Raw genomic sequence first — 16,114 nt, 5'->3', positions numbered from 1 at the left:
CACACAGCAAATAAGTGTCTGAGACCGGATTTGAACTCGGGTCCTCTTGAATCCAGGGCCGGTGCTTTATCCACTGTGCCACCTAGCTGCCCCCACATTTCCTTTAAGATGAATTGGGTTCAACTTTTATTTCTGGTTTTTGCTGCCTGTAGGGTCTTATACAAATCATACCACCACTCAGGGCCTTCATTTTTAAGGAACAGTGGTGATGTTCATACCCATTAAAGCAGGAAAGGTGATAGAAGATAGAAAAAAATTATATTGGAGAAGATACACAAAGAGAGGGCCTCTAAGATGCTGTTGGTGATTCTGTGAACTGGTTCAACCATTCTGGAAAAGAATGGGATTTTTAAAGCCACGATGACTGGGGGAAACTGAGGCCAGTAAGTATCTGAGGTCACATTTGAATTCATGAAGATAAGTGTTCCTGTTTCCAAGTCCAGTGATCTATCCGATGTGACACCAACCTGCCCCATGAACAGTGAGTATAATAATGTAACTGAAGCACTAAAAGACAGCTGACTTCTGAAGTAATTAGAGTGGCAACTCAGACCCAATGAAGAAAAGACATAATATACTTCCTACTTCTCACTACAAAGGCAGGAGACCACTGGGCCTCTTGGACTCTCCATGACTGTTTTCCTTTGAAACCAGGGAGAATTCAAATAGGCTGGAGTGTAATACCAGACTAAAGATGACTAGGGTATAAAAAAAATCAATAAAATTTTAAAATGGGATTTTAAAAGGGCATTGGACTAAAAGATGTCAAAGTCTCCTTCCAGTCCTATAAACTATGCCTATGTACCCTCAAATCCCTATCTGAATTCATGGAAGTTTATGCACAGAACAGGAAAAGGATCGAGTCCCACTGCACAAACCTTGATATAATCAACTTTATTACTTCTAGTCCAAAGTGGCCTTCTTGTTCCTCGCGCACTGTAATCCAACCATATCCCCTGTGTACAGGATGCCCTCCATCCCTGAAATGCACTCTTCCCTCTTCATCTCTGCCTCCTAAAATCCCTAGCTTCCTTCAAAGCTCAAATATAACATGCCCTTGGGGTCAGCTAGGTGGTACAGTGGATGAAGCACTGGCCTTGGATTCAGGAGTTACCGGAGTTCAAATCTGGCCTTAGACACTTGACACTAGGTAGCTGTGTGACCCTGGGCAACTCACTTAACCCCCATTGCCCCGCAAAAAAAAAAAAAAAAATTGTATGTGTATATGTGTGTGTGTGTGTGTGTGTGTGTGTGTGTATGTATATATATATATGCATGCCCTTATTCTTTTTTTTTTCATGCCCTTATTCTTAAGGCCTTCCTTGAATTTTCCCAGCTTCTAGGGCCTCTCCCCCAAATTACCTTGCTTTTATTTTGCATATGCTTTTAAGTGTATAAATTGTCTTCCTTAAAAGAATACACGCTCCTGGGGGCAGCTAGGTGGCACAGTGGATAGAGCACTGGCCCTGGAGTCAGGAGGACCTGAGTTCAAATCCGGCCTCAGACACTTAACACTTACTAGCTGTGTGACCCTGGGCAAGTCACTTAACCCCAATTGCCTCACTAAAAAAAAAAAAAAGAATATACGCTCCTTACTAAGGTCAGGGACTGTTTTATTTTTGTCTCTTTGCACCTAGTAAAGTTTCTGACACAAAGGAGGCACTTAATACCTGCTTGTTAATTGACTGTCACTACTAAGCTAGCAACAATTTCCCTTTTTTCTGATCTTTACATACATACTATTTGTACTCACACATATTGGGTTTTTGTTTGTTTGTTTTCAGGGCTATAGGGGTTAAGTGACTTGCCCAGGGTCACACAGCTAGTAAGTGTCACATATCTGAGGCTAGATTTGAACTCAGTATTCCTGAATCCAGGGTCCGTGCTTTATCCACTGCGCCACCTAGCTGCCCCCTACATATTGTTTTTATATCAAATTATATCACGAGAAAGAAAAGCAGGGTTTTTCTAAAAATTTCGTTCTATTCTTAAGATTGCATTTGTATTTTGTCCTTGTGAAACTTAACAGAAAAGTAAAGACTCCATACCTGCTTTCCTTCCCCAATGTGAATGTGGTCTTTTTGCTTTTCTTCATATAAACATCTCAGGAAAGAAATAACCAGTTCATTCTCCTTTTGCTCATTTCTTGGCCTTATTTTCTGCAAGAAAAAATAGAAACTGGTAAGAACTTTTGTGTTTTCTTTTCAACAAAACCCCTACCCCACCAAACCTCATTGAATTAAGATGATTTTCCCAGATAAAGTCACTAGATGGCACCAGTGATTCTAAGTGTGTAGAATATTAACTTCTATTAACATCATTATAATGACAATATTCTACTCTGCTGTTGCAGGCACAATACAGACTATAGAATTCAATGGTCCAATGAAATGAGTAAGCTGTATACAGACAGGTGGGTTGTTTTCGGTCTTTTAAATCCCATTTTCTTTAATAAATAAACACAATCATGAAGAATCATGGATCTTTTTTGTTGCTTGTTTATTATTGTTCGTTTATTCTTTTGTTTCTTTTTTTTTCCTTTTTGTTCTGATCCTTCTCTTACAACATGACTAATGTGGGAAAAAAAAGAATCATTGAATTTTGTTGATAGAAGAAATTTAGAGCCCAACATCATCCTACAAATAAGGAAAATGGCCTAAAGAGATTTAGTGACTTCTGCAAGGTCACCCAGCTAATAGGTAACAGAGGCAAGGCTCAAAGTCAGGTCTCATGAATAGCAGGCCAAACTCTTCCCTGCAAGAACCCTTCCAACCATAATCATGGGATCAGAGATTTAGAGCTTGAAGGAACCTCAGAAGCCATCTAGTCAAACCCCCTTATTTTACAGTGTTTAAGTGACCTGCCCAAAGTCCCCCTGCAGATCCAAGTGATCTGAAAGATTTGAACCCAAATTCTCTGACTCCAGTTGATTGCTTTTTTTCACTGTTCAATATTGCTTCAAACTATTTCATATATACTTTTTATTTAATAGGGAAAAAAAGACTATAACTGTATAAGCACTACTGAAGCACCAAACCACATTATTTCAAGACTCTCCCCTTACACAAACTAGATATAAAGAGGTCCCTCACATTTACAAGACACAGGCACACAGTCTCCTGAGATATTAAAAAGCCCAGATACATTATTTAGCTTCTGATGTCCCCCACAAAATCTAGTCTTAGATTTCCTCAAAAAATAGTGACCTGTTCAGTACAATAAGAATCTAAAAAATTTTCAGAGTTTTATATGCTTATTGCTTCATTGTTATCATTATATGAACTTTAAAATTTAACACAGGTTATCAATTAACTTTTTGTTTTGTTTTGTGGGGCAATAAGGGTTAAGTGACTTGCCCAGGGTCACACAGCTAGTAAGTATCAAGTTCTGAGGCCGGATTTGAACTCAGGTCCTCCTGAATCCAGGGCCGGTGCTTTATCCACTGCACCACCTAGCTGCCCCCATCAATTAACTTTTAATATGAAAATAAATGCTAACAAATGGATGTTGGTAGCCAAAAGCACAACTTATAAGTCACCCTTCAGGCTTGAAGTAAATGGGAATTTCAAGCACTCTTCAAAGGATCCATGGGTTGAGCACAAAATACAATCATTCACACCCCTTCATCCAGAGCAATTCTTGTCCAAGTTCTCCCCTATGTCCTCCTCCAAAGGAGGATCCATCCAATACTTTGGAGGCCTTCCTTTAGGTCAAAGGTTATCAACCTTTTTTGTATCATGGAATCCTTTGGCAGTGTGGTGAAGTCTATGAACCCCCTTCTCAGAATAATGTTTTTAACTATAGAAAATAGAATTACAAAGGAAATCCATTGTGCTTTAATAGTTATCAAAATAGTTTTAAAAGAAGTTCACAAGCCCAGGTTAAGTACCTCTGCTTCAAGTCTTCTAACATTCTGTAAGTACCAATGCACCACTTAGACTGTCCACCTGTTATGCCTGGCTTTTTGTTTTAAGGCTACCCAATCTCTTTTTATATCATTCTTTTTTTTCTTTTTTCTTTTTTTTTTTTTTAGTTTTTTAGTGAGGCAATTGGGGTTAAATGACTTTCCCAGGGTCACACAGCTAGTAAGTGTTAAGTGTCTGAGGCCGGATTTGAACTCAGGTACTCCTGACTCCAGGGCCAGTGCTCTATCCACTGCACTACCTAGCTGCCCCTTTTTTATATCATTCTTACTGTATACACATCATTGACTAAAATGCTGCAGCCTTCAGGCACATATCTCTACAGTGTCCTTTTGGGGGTCACTACAATTTTTTTTTTCTTTGGAGACAGTAGAATATCACAAAATTTTCAGCCATAAAGCATGACTGAAAGAATATTAACATTAAAAAGAAATAGGGGTGGCAGCTAAGTGGTACAGTGGATAGAGCACCGGCCCTGGATTCAGGAAGACCTGAGTTCAAATCCAGCCTCAGACACTTGACACTTACTAGCTGTATGGCCCTGGACAAGTCACTTAACCCTCATTGCCCCACTAAATAAATAAATAATACAAAAAAATAAATAAATAGGATTTTTTCATACAAAAGTTTTATTTTCTCCTATTAGTACATTAAGACTTTAGCTGTATAAGATGACTGTGTGAGTGAAAGGGGAGGAATATTGGAAGAAATTCTGATGATATAAAAGAAGAAAGATCAAAAATTTATTTTAAAAATACTTTAGTGGTATTATAGTCCAAAATTAACAGGGTTCTCAATAATGAATATTTATTGTAAAAATATTGACAACTCTGTTTCACTTTTGGTCTGTTTTTACTCCTTTTCATTTAATCAATAAATGTTTTTTGGAATGATTAGCATTAGTTAAGTATCCTACTAAAGTTCCTAGAGTTATCCTCTCTTCCACTGTTCTTAACAATCTTGTGAGGCAGCTAGGTAGCACAGTGGATAAAGCACAGGCCCTGGATTCAGCAGGACCTGAGTTCAAAGCCGACCTCAGACACTTGACACTTAATAGATGTGTGACCCTGGGCAAGTCACTTAACCCTCATTGCCCTGCAAATAAATAAAGTCTTGTGATGTAAAACTGGTCATTAATCTTCTACTATCACCTTCAAAACTTTTAGCAAAAGAATTTAAGTTCTAAAACATTGTTGCTTTTAGCAATCATATTTCTCCATTTGGCAAGGAGTTTTTGCTGTATTTCTATTTGCTGCCTGAGGCAGATGTTTCTAGACTGTTTCAGTCTCTTTATTGTGGTGACAGTTTTATACACTGGCCTCCTGGGTCTTCCATGAACTAGACACTCCATCTCCTGGATCCATGCATTATTTCTGATTGTCCCCCATGCCTGGAATGCACTCAGACTACTGACCTCTCTGGCTTCCTTTAAATTCCAACTAAAATTCCACCTTCTATAGGAAATCTTCCCCAACCCCTTCAAATTTAAGTGCCTTCCCTCTGTTAATTACCTCCTATTTCTTCAGTATATAGCCTGCTTTGTATATATTTGATTGTTGTCCCCCCCCCCATTAGATTGTAAACTCCTTGAGAGCAAGGACTGTCTTGTGCTTCTTTTTGTATTCCCCAGGACTTAACACATTGCCCAACACATAGCAAGCACTTATAATATTGACTAGGAAATGGTAGCCAACAACATCCATCCCCCCACCCCATACTGGACCAATTTTTGATGTTTTTAGCAGTAAGAGCTTATCTGACCAGGTAAAGGTAGCTCTACTGTACCTTCACACAATCACGAGTCTTCTCATTATCCTAATTTGGTGTTGATTTTGATCATTTGTCCCAAGTTAAAAGTCTGATTATATAGAAACAATTACTTCATAAATGACTACCATAAAAGTAACTAATATCTTCTGTTAAAGTATATCCTATTCCCTTTAAAAACACACACACACATTCTCTTTTGGTGAAGCACTAAATCGCTTTACAAAAGTATTCACATTCTAAAGATCTGCCATTAAGTTGCCACATGACTTTGGACAAGTCTAACTTTTCTGGTCTTTAATTGCCTCAAATGTAAAATGAGGCAATCAACTGGTCTTGGTCATGTCTGGGTTCCTTTTCAGCTCCAAAATCTTATGATTCTGACTACAACTTGAAACTACATGTATAAACTTCTTAAAAGATGACATAGAGGAAAAGGGAAAGAGAATATTATGCAAGCATCCAGGACATGGTTAGCAAACACTTGAAGGAACTTTTAATAATTTTGATATTTTTGTCCCATTTAACCTCAAAGAAAAAATGACTCCCAAAATTTCACATGCAGGAATCAGAATTAATCCGAATCTAGATCTCGAAGGTTTTTTTTTTTTCCCTGCCTTCAGTAATCTTCATAGCAGGGTAGTAGAGTGAAAAGGATCTCAATTAACTTTGGATGGAATTCTGGAGGGGCTGTATTGATCACCACTGTGAACTCTAGATATGTCACTGGACTGAGCTGCTTTCAGATTCAGGCTCCTGATCACTAAAATGAGGAGACTGGACAAGATGATCCATTCCCCTTCCAGGCCTAAAATCTATGATTAATGGTTATTACTTACAAGTGAAAGACAATAAAACTATCCCAGTGGAATGGATAGGTTTGCGAAGGAGGGCAGATGGTTAACATTTAGAATTTCCTTTTATGTTTTATATTTGCTGCCTGAAGATTTGTAATCTATGACTAGGCAGCTGCTACCTCAGACCTCATTCAGGGTATCTCAAGACCATGAATAAACTGGAGTAGTAAAGTCCTACACCCCTACACCTCTCAGGCTGGAAGAAAAAATCAAATGAAAAAGGAAAAGGAAGGAAAAGATAGGGGTAAAAGTACTATCTTATCCCTCTTCCCAACCCTGTTATGTAGACAGCCTCTGTACCTTTAACTCTGCCCTTTGTCTATGCTCAAAAAGCAATAACACATTTCACAGAGAAAAATACTTTCTTGGCAATTTATTTCAACAAAGAGGAAAAAAAGTAGTTGGACAGGTGAGAAACCTGGTTTTCTTTTCATTCTCAATGTCGATAGTCATATAAATTTCAAAGGGAAAAAAACCTGAGAGTAAAAACTAGTGAAGACACTACAAAAAGAGATCCTCTAAAAATCAAAAGCAGGAAATGTCACATCAGACAACACTGTGGCACTGTGAAAGCTAAGTACAAAGAGCAGCAGACTTCAGTGCTTTCACACAATCAAAAAATCAATGTGGTTTTTTTTTAATGTCACGATAATATACTCTTCTTAAAAGCTCTGAAAGAATGGAAAAAATCCTATCTAGAGCTAGAAGGCGCTGTCAGAGGCTGTCTAGTCCAATGATCTAATTTCTTTTGTGTGTGTGTGTGTGAGAGAGACAATTGGAGTTAAGTGACTTGCCTAGGGTCACACAGCTAGTAATTGTTAAGTGTCTGAGGCTGGATTTGAACTCAGGTCCTCCTGAATCCAGGGCTGGTGCTCTATCCACTGCACCATCTAGCTGCCACGCCCAATGATCTCATTTCACCCAGAAGCCCAGGGAGCCTAAGTGACTTACTGACCCAGGATCTCAGAGGTAGTTAAATATAAGACCCAGGTTCTGTGACTTCAGGGTCGAGTACTTTCCACTGAACCAAACTTGTCTTCCTAATCCTTCCTCAATACATGTGCTTCAGGGATTTTCAACATCACTCCTTCCATTAAAGAGCTTTTCTAAAGTACCCCAGAAACAATTCCTGAATGTGTCTATTGTTTGTATAGTCAATCTATTTTGACTACCTACCTAGGGAAGGAAGGCATTCTATGTGTTTTAGACATTCCTACAACGGAGACCCTTGGGAAAGGTAACAGAGTGATATAATGGGAAGAGGACTTGACTTGGAGAGTCAGGAAATCTACATTCAAATGCAGGCTCTGGGACTGGGTAAATAAGGGGGCAATTACTTAAGCTCTCTGACCTTCAATTGTAATATGAAGGCATAAACTCTTACACTGCCTAACTTACCGGGCTGTTGTGAAGAAAGTTATCACTGTCGTCAGCGTCATCGCTAGCATAGTACCTACTATGTGCCAGACACTCTGCTAAACGCTTTACAATTATTATCTCATTTGATCCTCACAACAACCCTGTAAGGCAGGTACTATTATTATCCCTACTTTACAATTGAGAAAACTGAGGCAAACAAAGGTTTAGCGACTAAGTCACATGGGTACTATCTGAGGCTGAATTTGAACTCAGGTCCTCCTGACTCCAGGACCAGCAATCTCTCCACTGCACCACCTAGCTACCTACAAAAGTGCTCTGGAAACCTTAAAGAACTGAATAAATGTAAATAATTTTTACCAGGTGACCATAAAGTAATAATAACATATTTAAATTGCTTTCAGGAAAGATGTTTTTGAATACGCTCACAAACAGCAAATCATTTCCTTCACATTTTCAGGAACAGTAAAAAATAACTGAGATGGGCGTGTGAAGATGGTGGGTGATCAAGATGAAAAACCCAAATCAGGCAACTCTCCCAAAACTTAACTACTCGTACGTACAGGGTGTTCCAAAAGTCTTAATGTAGTTTCAAGTCATTCATAATTGATATGCTTGACTTCTCTAACACCTGAGCTGATAATCACTTGAAGTTGCATTAAGACTTTGGGATGCCTTGTATGCTGGTTGCAATCCATGCTAGCAGAAGCAATTGGCCCATTGACAAGTTACAGACTCTTTGTGTATACTGTATGTAAGGACATACAAGTCCTTATCAAAACTGAGCAACTTTCAAGGGAGCCTTGTCTTCTAGTTTGACTCTTAAGGCAGTTAAAAAAAAAGTTTCCAAAATATTTGAATAATAGAAATACCTCTGAAATAAATCTATAGACTCTGCAGTCAGGGTCTCTTCCAACCTTCAAACTGTGTGACTCAATATTGGATAAGGACCTAATATAAGAGGACCTGGCTTCAAATTTCAATATTACTGCTTAATCCAGGTATGTGACTTTGGGCATTTCTTTTCTGAGTCTTTGTTTCATCATCTGTCACTTCAAGGGGATGGGCTAGATTTGATTCCTTTTAATCAAATAAACAGTTATCGTGTGTCTCCTATGTACAGAATACTGTGCCTAGGCACTGAGGACAGAGACAAAAATGAAACTGTCCCTGCTCTCTACAAGATTATAATCCTCTTGGAAGATAAAAAGTGCACACAATTAAGTACACTCAAAATAATAAAAGCAGTAATAATAATAATCATAATTTGAAGACTCAGGAATGGCTTCATGCAGCTGTGGTTGGAAGGAAACCAAGAATTCTTATGTATGGCCATGGTGGAAGGAAGGAAGGAAGATGATAGATGGATGGATGGATAGATAGATAGACAGATAGATGATAGATAATTTTCCCTCCATCCAAGTTCATAGACCCCCTGAAATCTATCCATAAACCCTTTAGGGCAGAGATATCAAACTCAAAGGGAAACCATGTAGGAGGCCTACTGATTTAGAAAAACATATATTGACATTATCCATGTTCTATTGTATTTTTATTTATTCTGTCAAATATGTCCCAATTACATTTTAATCTGGTTTGGCAGACAAAATCTTGATGCCTCTGCCTTAGGGTATGAGGACACCAGATTAAAAACCCTGGGCTTAGAGAACTCTTTGAAACAAGTCATTTACTGACTACTGTGCTTAGAGGGTCATGTTTGAAATTAATGAATTGGACCTCTATTTCAAATAATTTGAAGTCTCTCCAATTCTGACTCTATAATCCTCAAAGTCATTCTAGTAGAAAGGACTTCAGATGCCTAAAAAAAATTAGCCTCTGAATTATGGAAAATGTCAGAATCACAGCCTATAGTAACTTGCCAATCCAACAGAGGTGTGTTAAATATTTATTGTTCACTTAGCAGTCTTTGATATGAAAGTCATATACTAGCATAAAGACATTAGGGAAAGAAAAGTAGCAATAATTCTACCTTCATCATCTCTCCTAGGCATTATTGGCTAGAAAAGCACATGTTGAATTGTTTTAATGGCCCATATAACATCAAATAGGCAGAATGTCTCGGAGGTCCAAAAGACAGGCACATATCCATACTTGTGATGTGCATTATTAGCAATGCCCTCTTCATTTCTGTATCCCACATCTACAATCCATTAAGTTTGTTAATCTACTGGATTGTAATCCACTTAGCTGCAAGTCATGAAATAACACAATTTCTGAAGAATTAAAGGGAAAGTCACCCAAAGGACAATGCAGAGTATAGGGCGGGCATAAAAGAGATGCAACATATCATTGATCAAGCACTGCCCATGAGGACCATAAATGATATCATCTAAATGACAGGAAAAGAAGGTAACATGTGGCAGAAACCCACATCCATCAAAGTACACAATAAAGAATTTGGAGGAGGAAAAGATAGGGAATGGAGTTAGGGAAAAATCAGGAAAGTCAAGCAACCTAAGGTGGGCGGGGGAGGGGTGGGGGGTGGGGAGCTACAGCGGAGAGGCCCATAAGAAAAATTTTATAAAAGTTATCCAGTCTTCCAGTGTCAATTCTAAATAGGAATTTTTAAAAAAACATGCTCTTTCTAACATATATACACTATAATCTAATGGTAGAGGTAGGAAAGAAATTGAAACAAACAAAAAAAATCAAGCCATCCACTATGAAATGAACATATTCTTTAATTTTTTATAGTAACTGAATATAGAGTTTACATAGAGTTTATGGAATAAAAATGTACAAATTAAAAGCAAAGCCATCGGGGCAGCTAGGTGGCGCAGTGGATAAAGCACTGGCCTTGGATTCAGGAGGACCTGAGTTCAAATCCAGCCTCAGACACTTGACACTTAATAGCTGTGTGACCCTGGGCAAGTCACTTAACCCTCATTGCCCTGCAAAAAAAAAAAAAAAAAAAGCCATCTTGTTCCTGGCACCCTTATATTTTAGAATCTATGGGAAAGCAGATATAATTCCTGGCTTGGACATATTTTTCTTATAGGCAAAGTACAATAAGCCAAAGAAAATGCCCCTCGTTAAACAGGATTTATAACAAACTTCTCAATTCACTGCTTTGTAATTGGTTTAATGAAGAATGCATTTAAGTTTATGCATTTTGTGATTATTCTGAGATGCAGACAGCCTTTTCTGCTGCCACTGATTCAGATTTTATATAATGTATACCAGAATTACAATAGAAAAACAATCAATATGGTTTGACTACCCTTTTTAAGGGGGATAGAGGAATGGGGGGGAGGACCAGAAAGATTCCATTTTGCTTAAAGTTAATTTTTTAAATAGTCATTTCATATTGGATTGTTTCTTTATGCAAAAGCTATTGGTACTAGCCCAGTACAGATCACAATTATCATCATTATTATTACTCTTTTGCTAAATTCTAAATCTTATGATATGCTGCACTTAATTCTCCTCGAAAGAAGAGCCCAGAGAAAAATCTACCCACCCTGTCCAGAGACCACCACAATGCTGGTAATGAAATAGCTTTCCCAAGAAGCCATACTATGTAGTCACAATCATCAGAAGTTAGGAAGAGAGTCTAGATCTGGGATTTCACTGACAAAGGGAATTCTCTCTCATTCTACCAATACAGGTGGTCACATTCTTGGTTATCTCGAGCTCTGAGAGGTTGAGCTACTTGTCCAGGAGCATAGGGACAAGATGTGTCCAATGTGAGAATTAAAGCCAGGTCTTGCTGACTTCAAGCCTAGGCTCTCCAGGCACTGTTTTGTGCTACCTCTTGGAAGTTAGCTATAAAAATAACATTTAACCCATAGTATAATCAGAAAGAAAAGACTTTTAAAGTTTGGAATTTAATGATATGGTGTATCTCTGGGACTTCTAAATTTGAAGTCCCAGGGACTGTTTTGATTTCCTAATATTTGTATTTTTTTTTAAAAAGACTCTCAGGAAATCTCTAACAAAACCATTCATCAAATGTAGTGGAAAGAACACAGGTCAAAGAAAAACTGTTAAATTTATTTGCATTTCAATCACAGTTCTGCACTTACTGCTTTGTGTGACCTCAGTTTCCTCATCTATAAGATGAGTATATATTTTTTCCCCTTGCCTATCTCTCAGAGTAGCCCTAAAGATCAAGTTACATGCCCTATTTTAAGGTTCTCTGTACGCTATACAAATTGTCAGCGGTCCTCAGAAAATGTGCCCAGCAGGACTGCGGTGGTATAAATTGAACTACAACTTCATAGTCTACAATTCACTACCGAGCTCTTACTCAGACCTTACTCAGTTCCCTTCAGTGCACAGGAGAACTCCTAAGGATGAACAAAAAGGAAAAGAAAAGAACAAAGAAAGCAGAAGATGGAAACAACAAACTCTTCCATGATCCAAAGCCTTTCTGAACTTTTTATGACCCAGGGATCTGGACAGGAAAATCTGCACCCAACACATTTCCAGTCAAGATTGCCTTAACATTGTGAATGTGTACATTTGGGATTCCGAGAATGGCCTTGCAATTTCATTCAAATGTATTGTGCCTTTCACTGGCACATGACCTGTTCAATAGACAAAGAGACGAAGGAAGACAACATTCCATCTAGAAACTGTAAAAGCCAAACTATACCTGAACCTCCTCAAAAATAGTTGCTTGTTCTTGATTATTTAGTGTTGTGAGGTGCTTCTGAAGCTCCAGCTTAGTCTTGGAAGAAGACATCCCTAGTAAGGAGGGGAAAAGATAAAGACATGAACTCCACGGATAAGGGACTCAAACTGCCAGCTAAGAAATGTTCCATCAATAAATATTTATTAATAACAGCTAACAATTAGAGAGAGATTACTATGTACCCAGTCCAGTGCTAAGCCCTTTATCATTATTATCTTATTTGATTCTCACCACCTGACTCATTTTACATATGAGGAAAGGAGGCAAACATGGGTAAGGAGACTTGCCCAGGGTCACACACCTAGTAAGTGTCTGAAGCCTCATTTGAACTCAGGTTTTCCTGACTCTAGACCCAGCACTAATCACCATACCAACTATGTGTCAGGTACTGTGCTAGATGCTATGAGGCACAAATAAAATAAATGAAACAATCTCTACTTTCAAGAAGCCAAAGTTCTCATGAGGGTAACAGGAGATGTGTGTATATATATCCATATACAAACATACATATTGTATACATCCATACACACACTTACATAGATAGACATGCGGAAGCTAGGTGGCACAGTGGATAGAGTGTTGGGCCCAGAATCAGGAAGACTCATCTTCCTGAGTTCAAATCTGGCCTCAGATGCTTACTAGCCATGTGACCCTGGGCAAGTCATTTAACTCTGTTTGCCTCAGTTTTTTCTTCCATAAAATGAAGCCAAAGAAGGTAATAGCAAACCACTCCAGTACCTTTGCAAAGAAAACTCCAAATGGGGTCATGAAGAGAAGGATACAATGGAAAAGACTGAACAACAACACTCTCTCTCTCTCTTTCTCTCTCTCTCTCACACACACACACACAAATACTAAGTAGTTAAATATGATACTTTGAATGGGAGGACACTAGCAGTTGAATGTAATGGAATATTATTGTGCTATAAGAAATGATGACTAGGCAGATTTCAGAAAAACTTGGAAAGGCTTAAATATACTGACGCAAAGTGAAGTGAGAAGAACCAGGAGAACATTGTATATGGTAACAGCAATATTGTGTGATGATCAATTGTGATAGACTTAGCTCTTCTCAGCAATACAATGATCCAAGACAATTCCAAAGGACTCATGATGGAAAATGCTCTCCACCTCCAGAGAAAGAATGATTGAAGTATACTATTTATCACTTTATTTTTTCATGTTTTAGGGGGAGCGTGGGGGTGTCTGCCTTCTTTCATAATATGAATAATATGGAAATGTGTTTTACATGATCACACGTGTATAATTTATATCAAATTGTTTACCATCTCAGGGAGGGGTTGGGAGAGGGAGGGGAGGAATTTAGGACTAAAAATTTAAATTATGAATGTTAAAAATTGTTTCTAGGGGCAGCTAGGTGGCTCAGATAGAGCACTGGTCCTGGATTCAGGAGGACATGAGTTCAAATCTGGCCTCAGTCACTTGACACTTATTAGCTACGTGACCCTGGGCAAGTCACTTAGCCCCAATTGCCTCACCAAAAAAAAAAAAAAGTTTTTACATGTAATTGAGAAATAATAAAGTATTATTTTAAAAAAGATTCCAGAATCATAGAGTTGAAGCTGGAAGGGACTTCAGAGGCCTCCTAGCCTAATCCCTTCCTTTTATAATTGAGAAAACTGAAGCCTGGAGATACTGTGTCTTGCTCAAAATCACAGTTAGTCAATAAACACTTAAGTGCCTACTAGATTCCAGGCACTGTGCCAAATGCCAAGGATAACAAGAAAAATGCCCCCCCCCACTGTAAGACAGGACTTGAACCCAGGTCTCTGGCTGCAGAACAAGTACTCTTTTGGCTACATCACATCCTATCATTCCTAAAACAAAGGACATGCTTGACTCCACTCCTCTCTCACCAATACTTCAGAGAGTTCTTTCTTCATTATTATTCCCTTTCAGGATTGCCATGGGATCAGTATGGAGGTGGGAGGAGAGAGAGCAAGGAGGGTACAAAGCAAAGAGGGAAAAAAACAACTAAATTCCGAGGATTCCTCATCTCTAGACACTTCGGGGTTAAAGTCCTGAAAGGGCCCTTCAGATATTTTGGTGCAGCAGCAGCTGTCTTTTAAAATAATCATCTCAGCTATGAACACAGCTGTAAGGTCAATGGAAAGATTCCAAATGTCACCTTCATATACGGAAATCTGACCTCGGAAAAAGCATCAGTTCAAACTCGCCTGAGCAACATTTTTTTTTTAAAGAGACAAAGGTCATCCCAACCAACTGAGAAGCTCTTTTAAATTCTACAGCAGGCACAAATGTTGTCAGTTAATGGCCTATACACATGATGCATGTTCATTTGAACGTATGGAGGCCCACAGCACAAAGAGAGCAAACAGGACACTTGATGCTAATTTTACAGAGCATAATTTTACTCTTTTAAGTGATTAATGAGGTTATTTTAGCTTTCCCTTTATGACCTATGACTGATCATCTCTACAGTTTAGTTAATGACCAGTCCTTGGGTGGAAATACAAGCCTCAATTATAACATCAAGCACTCAGTAAATATGAGCAATAATTACTATTATTCCTATTGGGAAGGGGGGGCATTGGTGTGTATGATCATCTACTTTACAGAACAATTTCCTGGAACAGTTGAGAACTGCTCATAAAGCAGTCCCATAAGGCAACCAGTACATACTTTATTAAGATGACCTCTAAGAATGAAGACCCTACTCTTTGTGGTCTTTTCGTCTGCACCACAAAATGCATGTGCTTTTTGAATGACTGTTCAGTCATGTCAGGAGAGGGCCACCTCTCAAATGGATCCTCTCAGGGCTGAACTAGTCCATGCAACATATGAAAATAACAGGAGCATGGCAGGAAGATAGATCCTCCGTGGAGAACCTATGGAAAGATATGTATGAAAATTGAACAGAATGAGAAGGTAAGGATGGGGTCGCCCTCCAATGCTTAGAGCTCACATGGAAAGAACTTTGTCTAAGATTCAGAGTTTTTAAAGGCTGGTTAAGATTTATATAAAGTAAATTAAATGGAGATGCTGGCTGGATGGCAGAATGAGAGGTTTTAAGTGAACCGAATGAATCTTTAGGACAACAACAAAAACCCAAAACAAAGGAAACAAACAAAAAACAAAAGGGGTGGGGGAGAAAGGCCCCAACACAATCGGTTAAAAGAAACCTTTAAAAAAGCATCTAGGGGCAGCTAGGTGGTGCAGTGGATAGAGCAGTGGCCCTGGATTCAGGAGGACCTGAGTTCAAATTCAGTCTCAGACATTTGACACTTACTAGCTGTGTGACCGTGGGCAAGTCACAACCCCAATTGCCTCACCAAAAAAAAAAAAAAAAAGCATCTGAAGGGTCATTAGTAAAGACTAAAACTGGAGCCATTTCAAGACACTTTACTAGAGAAAATAAGTTCATTAAGAAAAAGAAGGAAGATCTGGTCATCTATAAAGACAGAAAAATTAAAGTCAGTAAGGAAGAAATTTAAAAAGATGACTGAGATTCAACAGGTTAAAGCAATTGATAGAAAAGCTTAATAAAACAT

General features: G+C 38.5%; 1 protein-coding gene across 5 annotated transcripts in view; it reads right to left on the bottom strand.

Annotated features, from left to right (window-relative positions):
• Positions 1-16,114, bottom strand: part of TBC1D1 (TBC1 domain family member 1) — a 316,594-nt gene that overhangs the window by 148,895 nt on the left and 151,585 nt on the right. For all 5 annotated transcript variants that reach the window (XM_043971867.1, XM_043971868.1, XM_043971866.1 and 2 more), the window contains 2 exons: positions 12,543-12,634; positions 2,049-2,159 (listed from right to left, as the gene is read on the bottom strand). In XM_043971867.1, coding sequence (XP_043827802.1) covers positions 2,049-2,159; positions 12,543-12,634 — 203 coding nt within the window. The remainder of the gene's footprint in view (positions 1-2,048; positions 2,160-12,542; positions 12,635-16,114) is intronic.

Source organism: Dromiciops gliroides, chromosome 6, assembly GCF_019393635.1.
Source record: "Dromiciops gliroides isolate mDroGli1 chromosome 6, mDroGli1.pri, whole genome shotgun sequence".
NCBI lineage: Eukaryota > Metazoa > Chordata > Mammalia > Microbiotheria > Microbiotheriidae > Dromiciops > Dromiciops gliroides.
The sequence above is the reverse complement of the archived record's forward strand: the minus strand, read 5'-3'. Positions and strand labels throughout refer to the sequence as shown.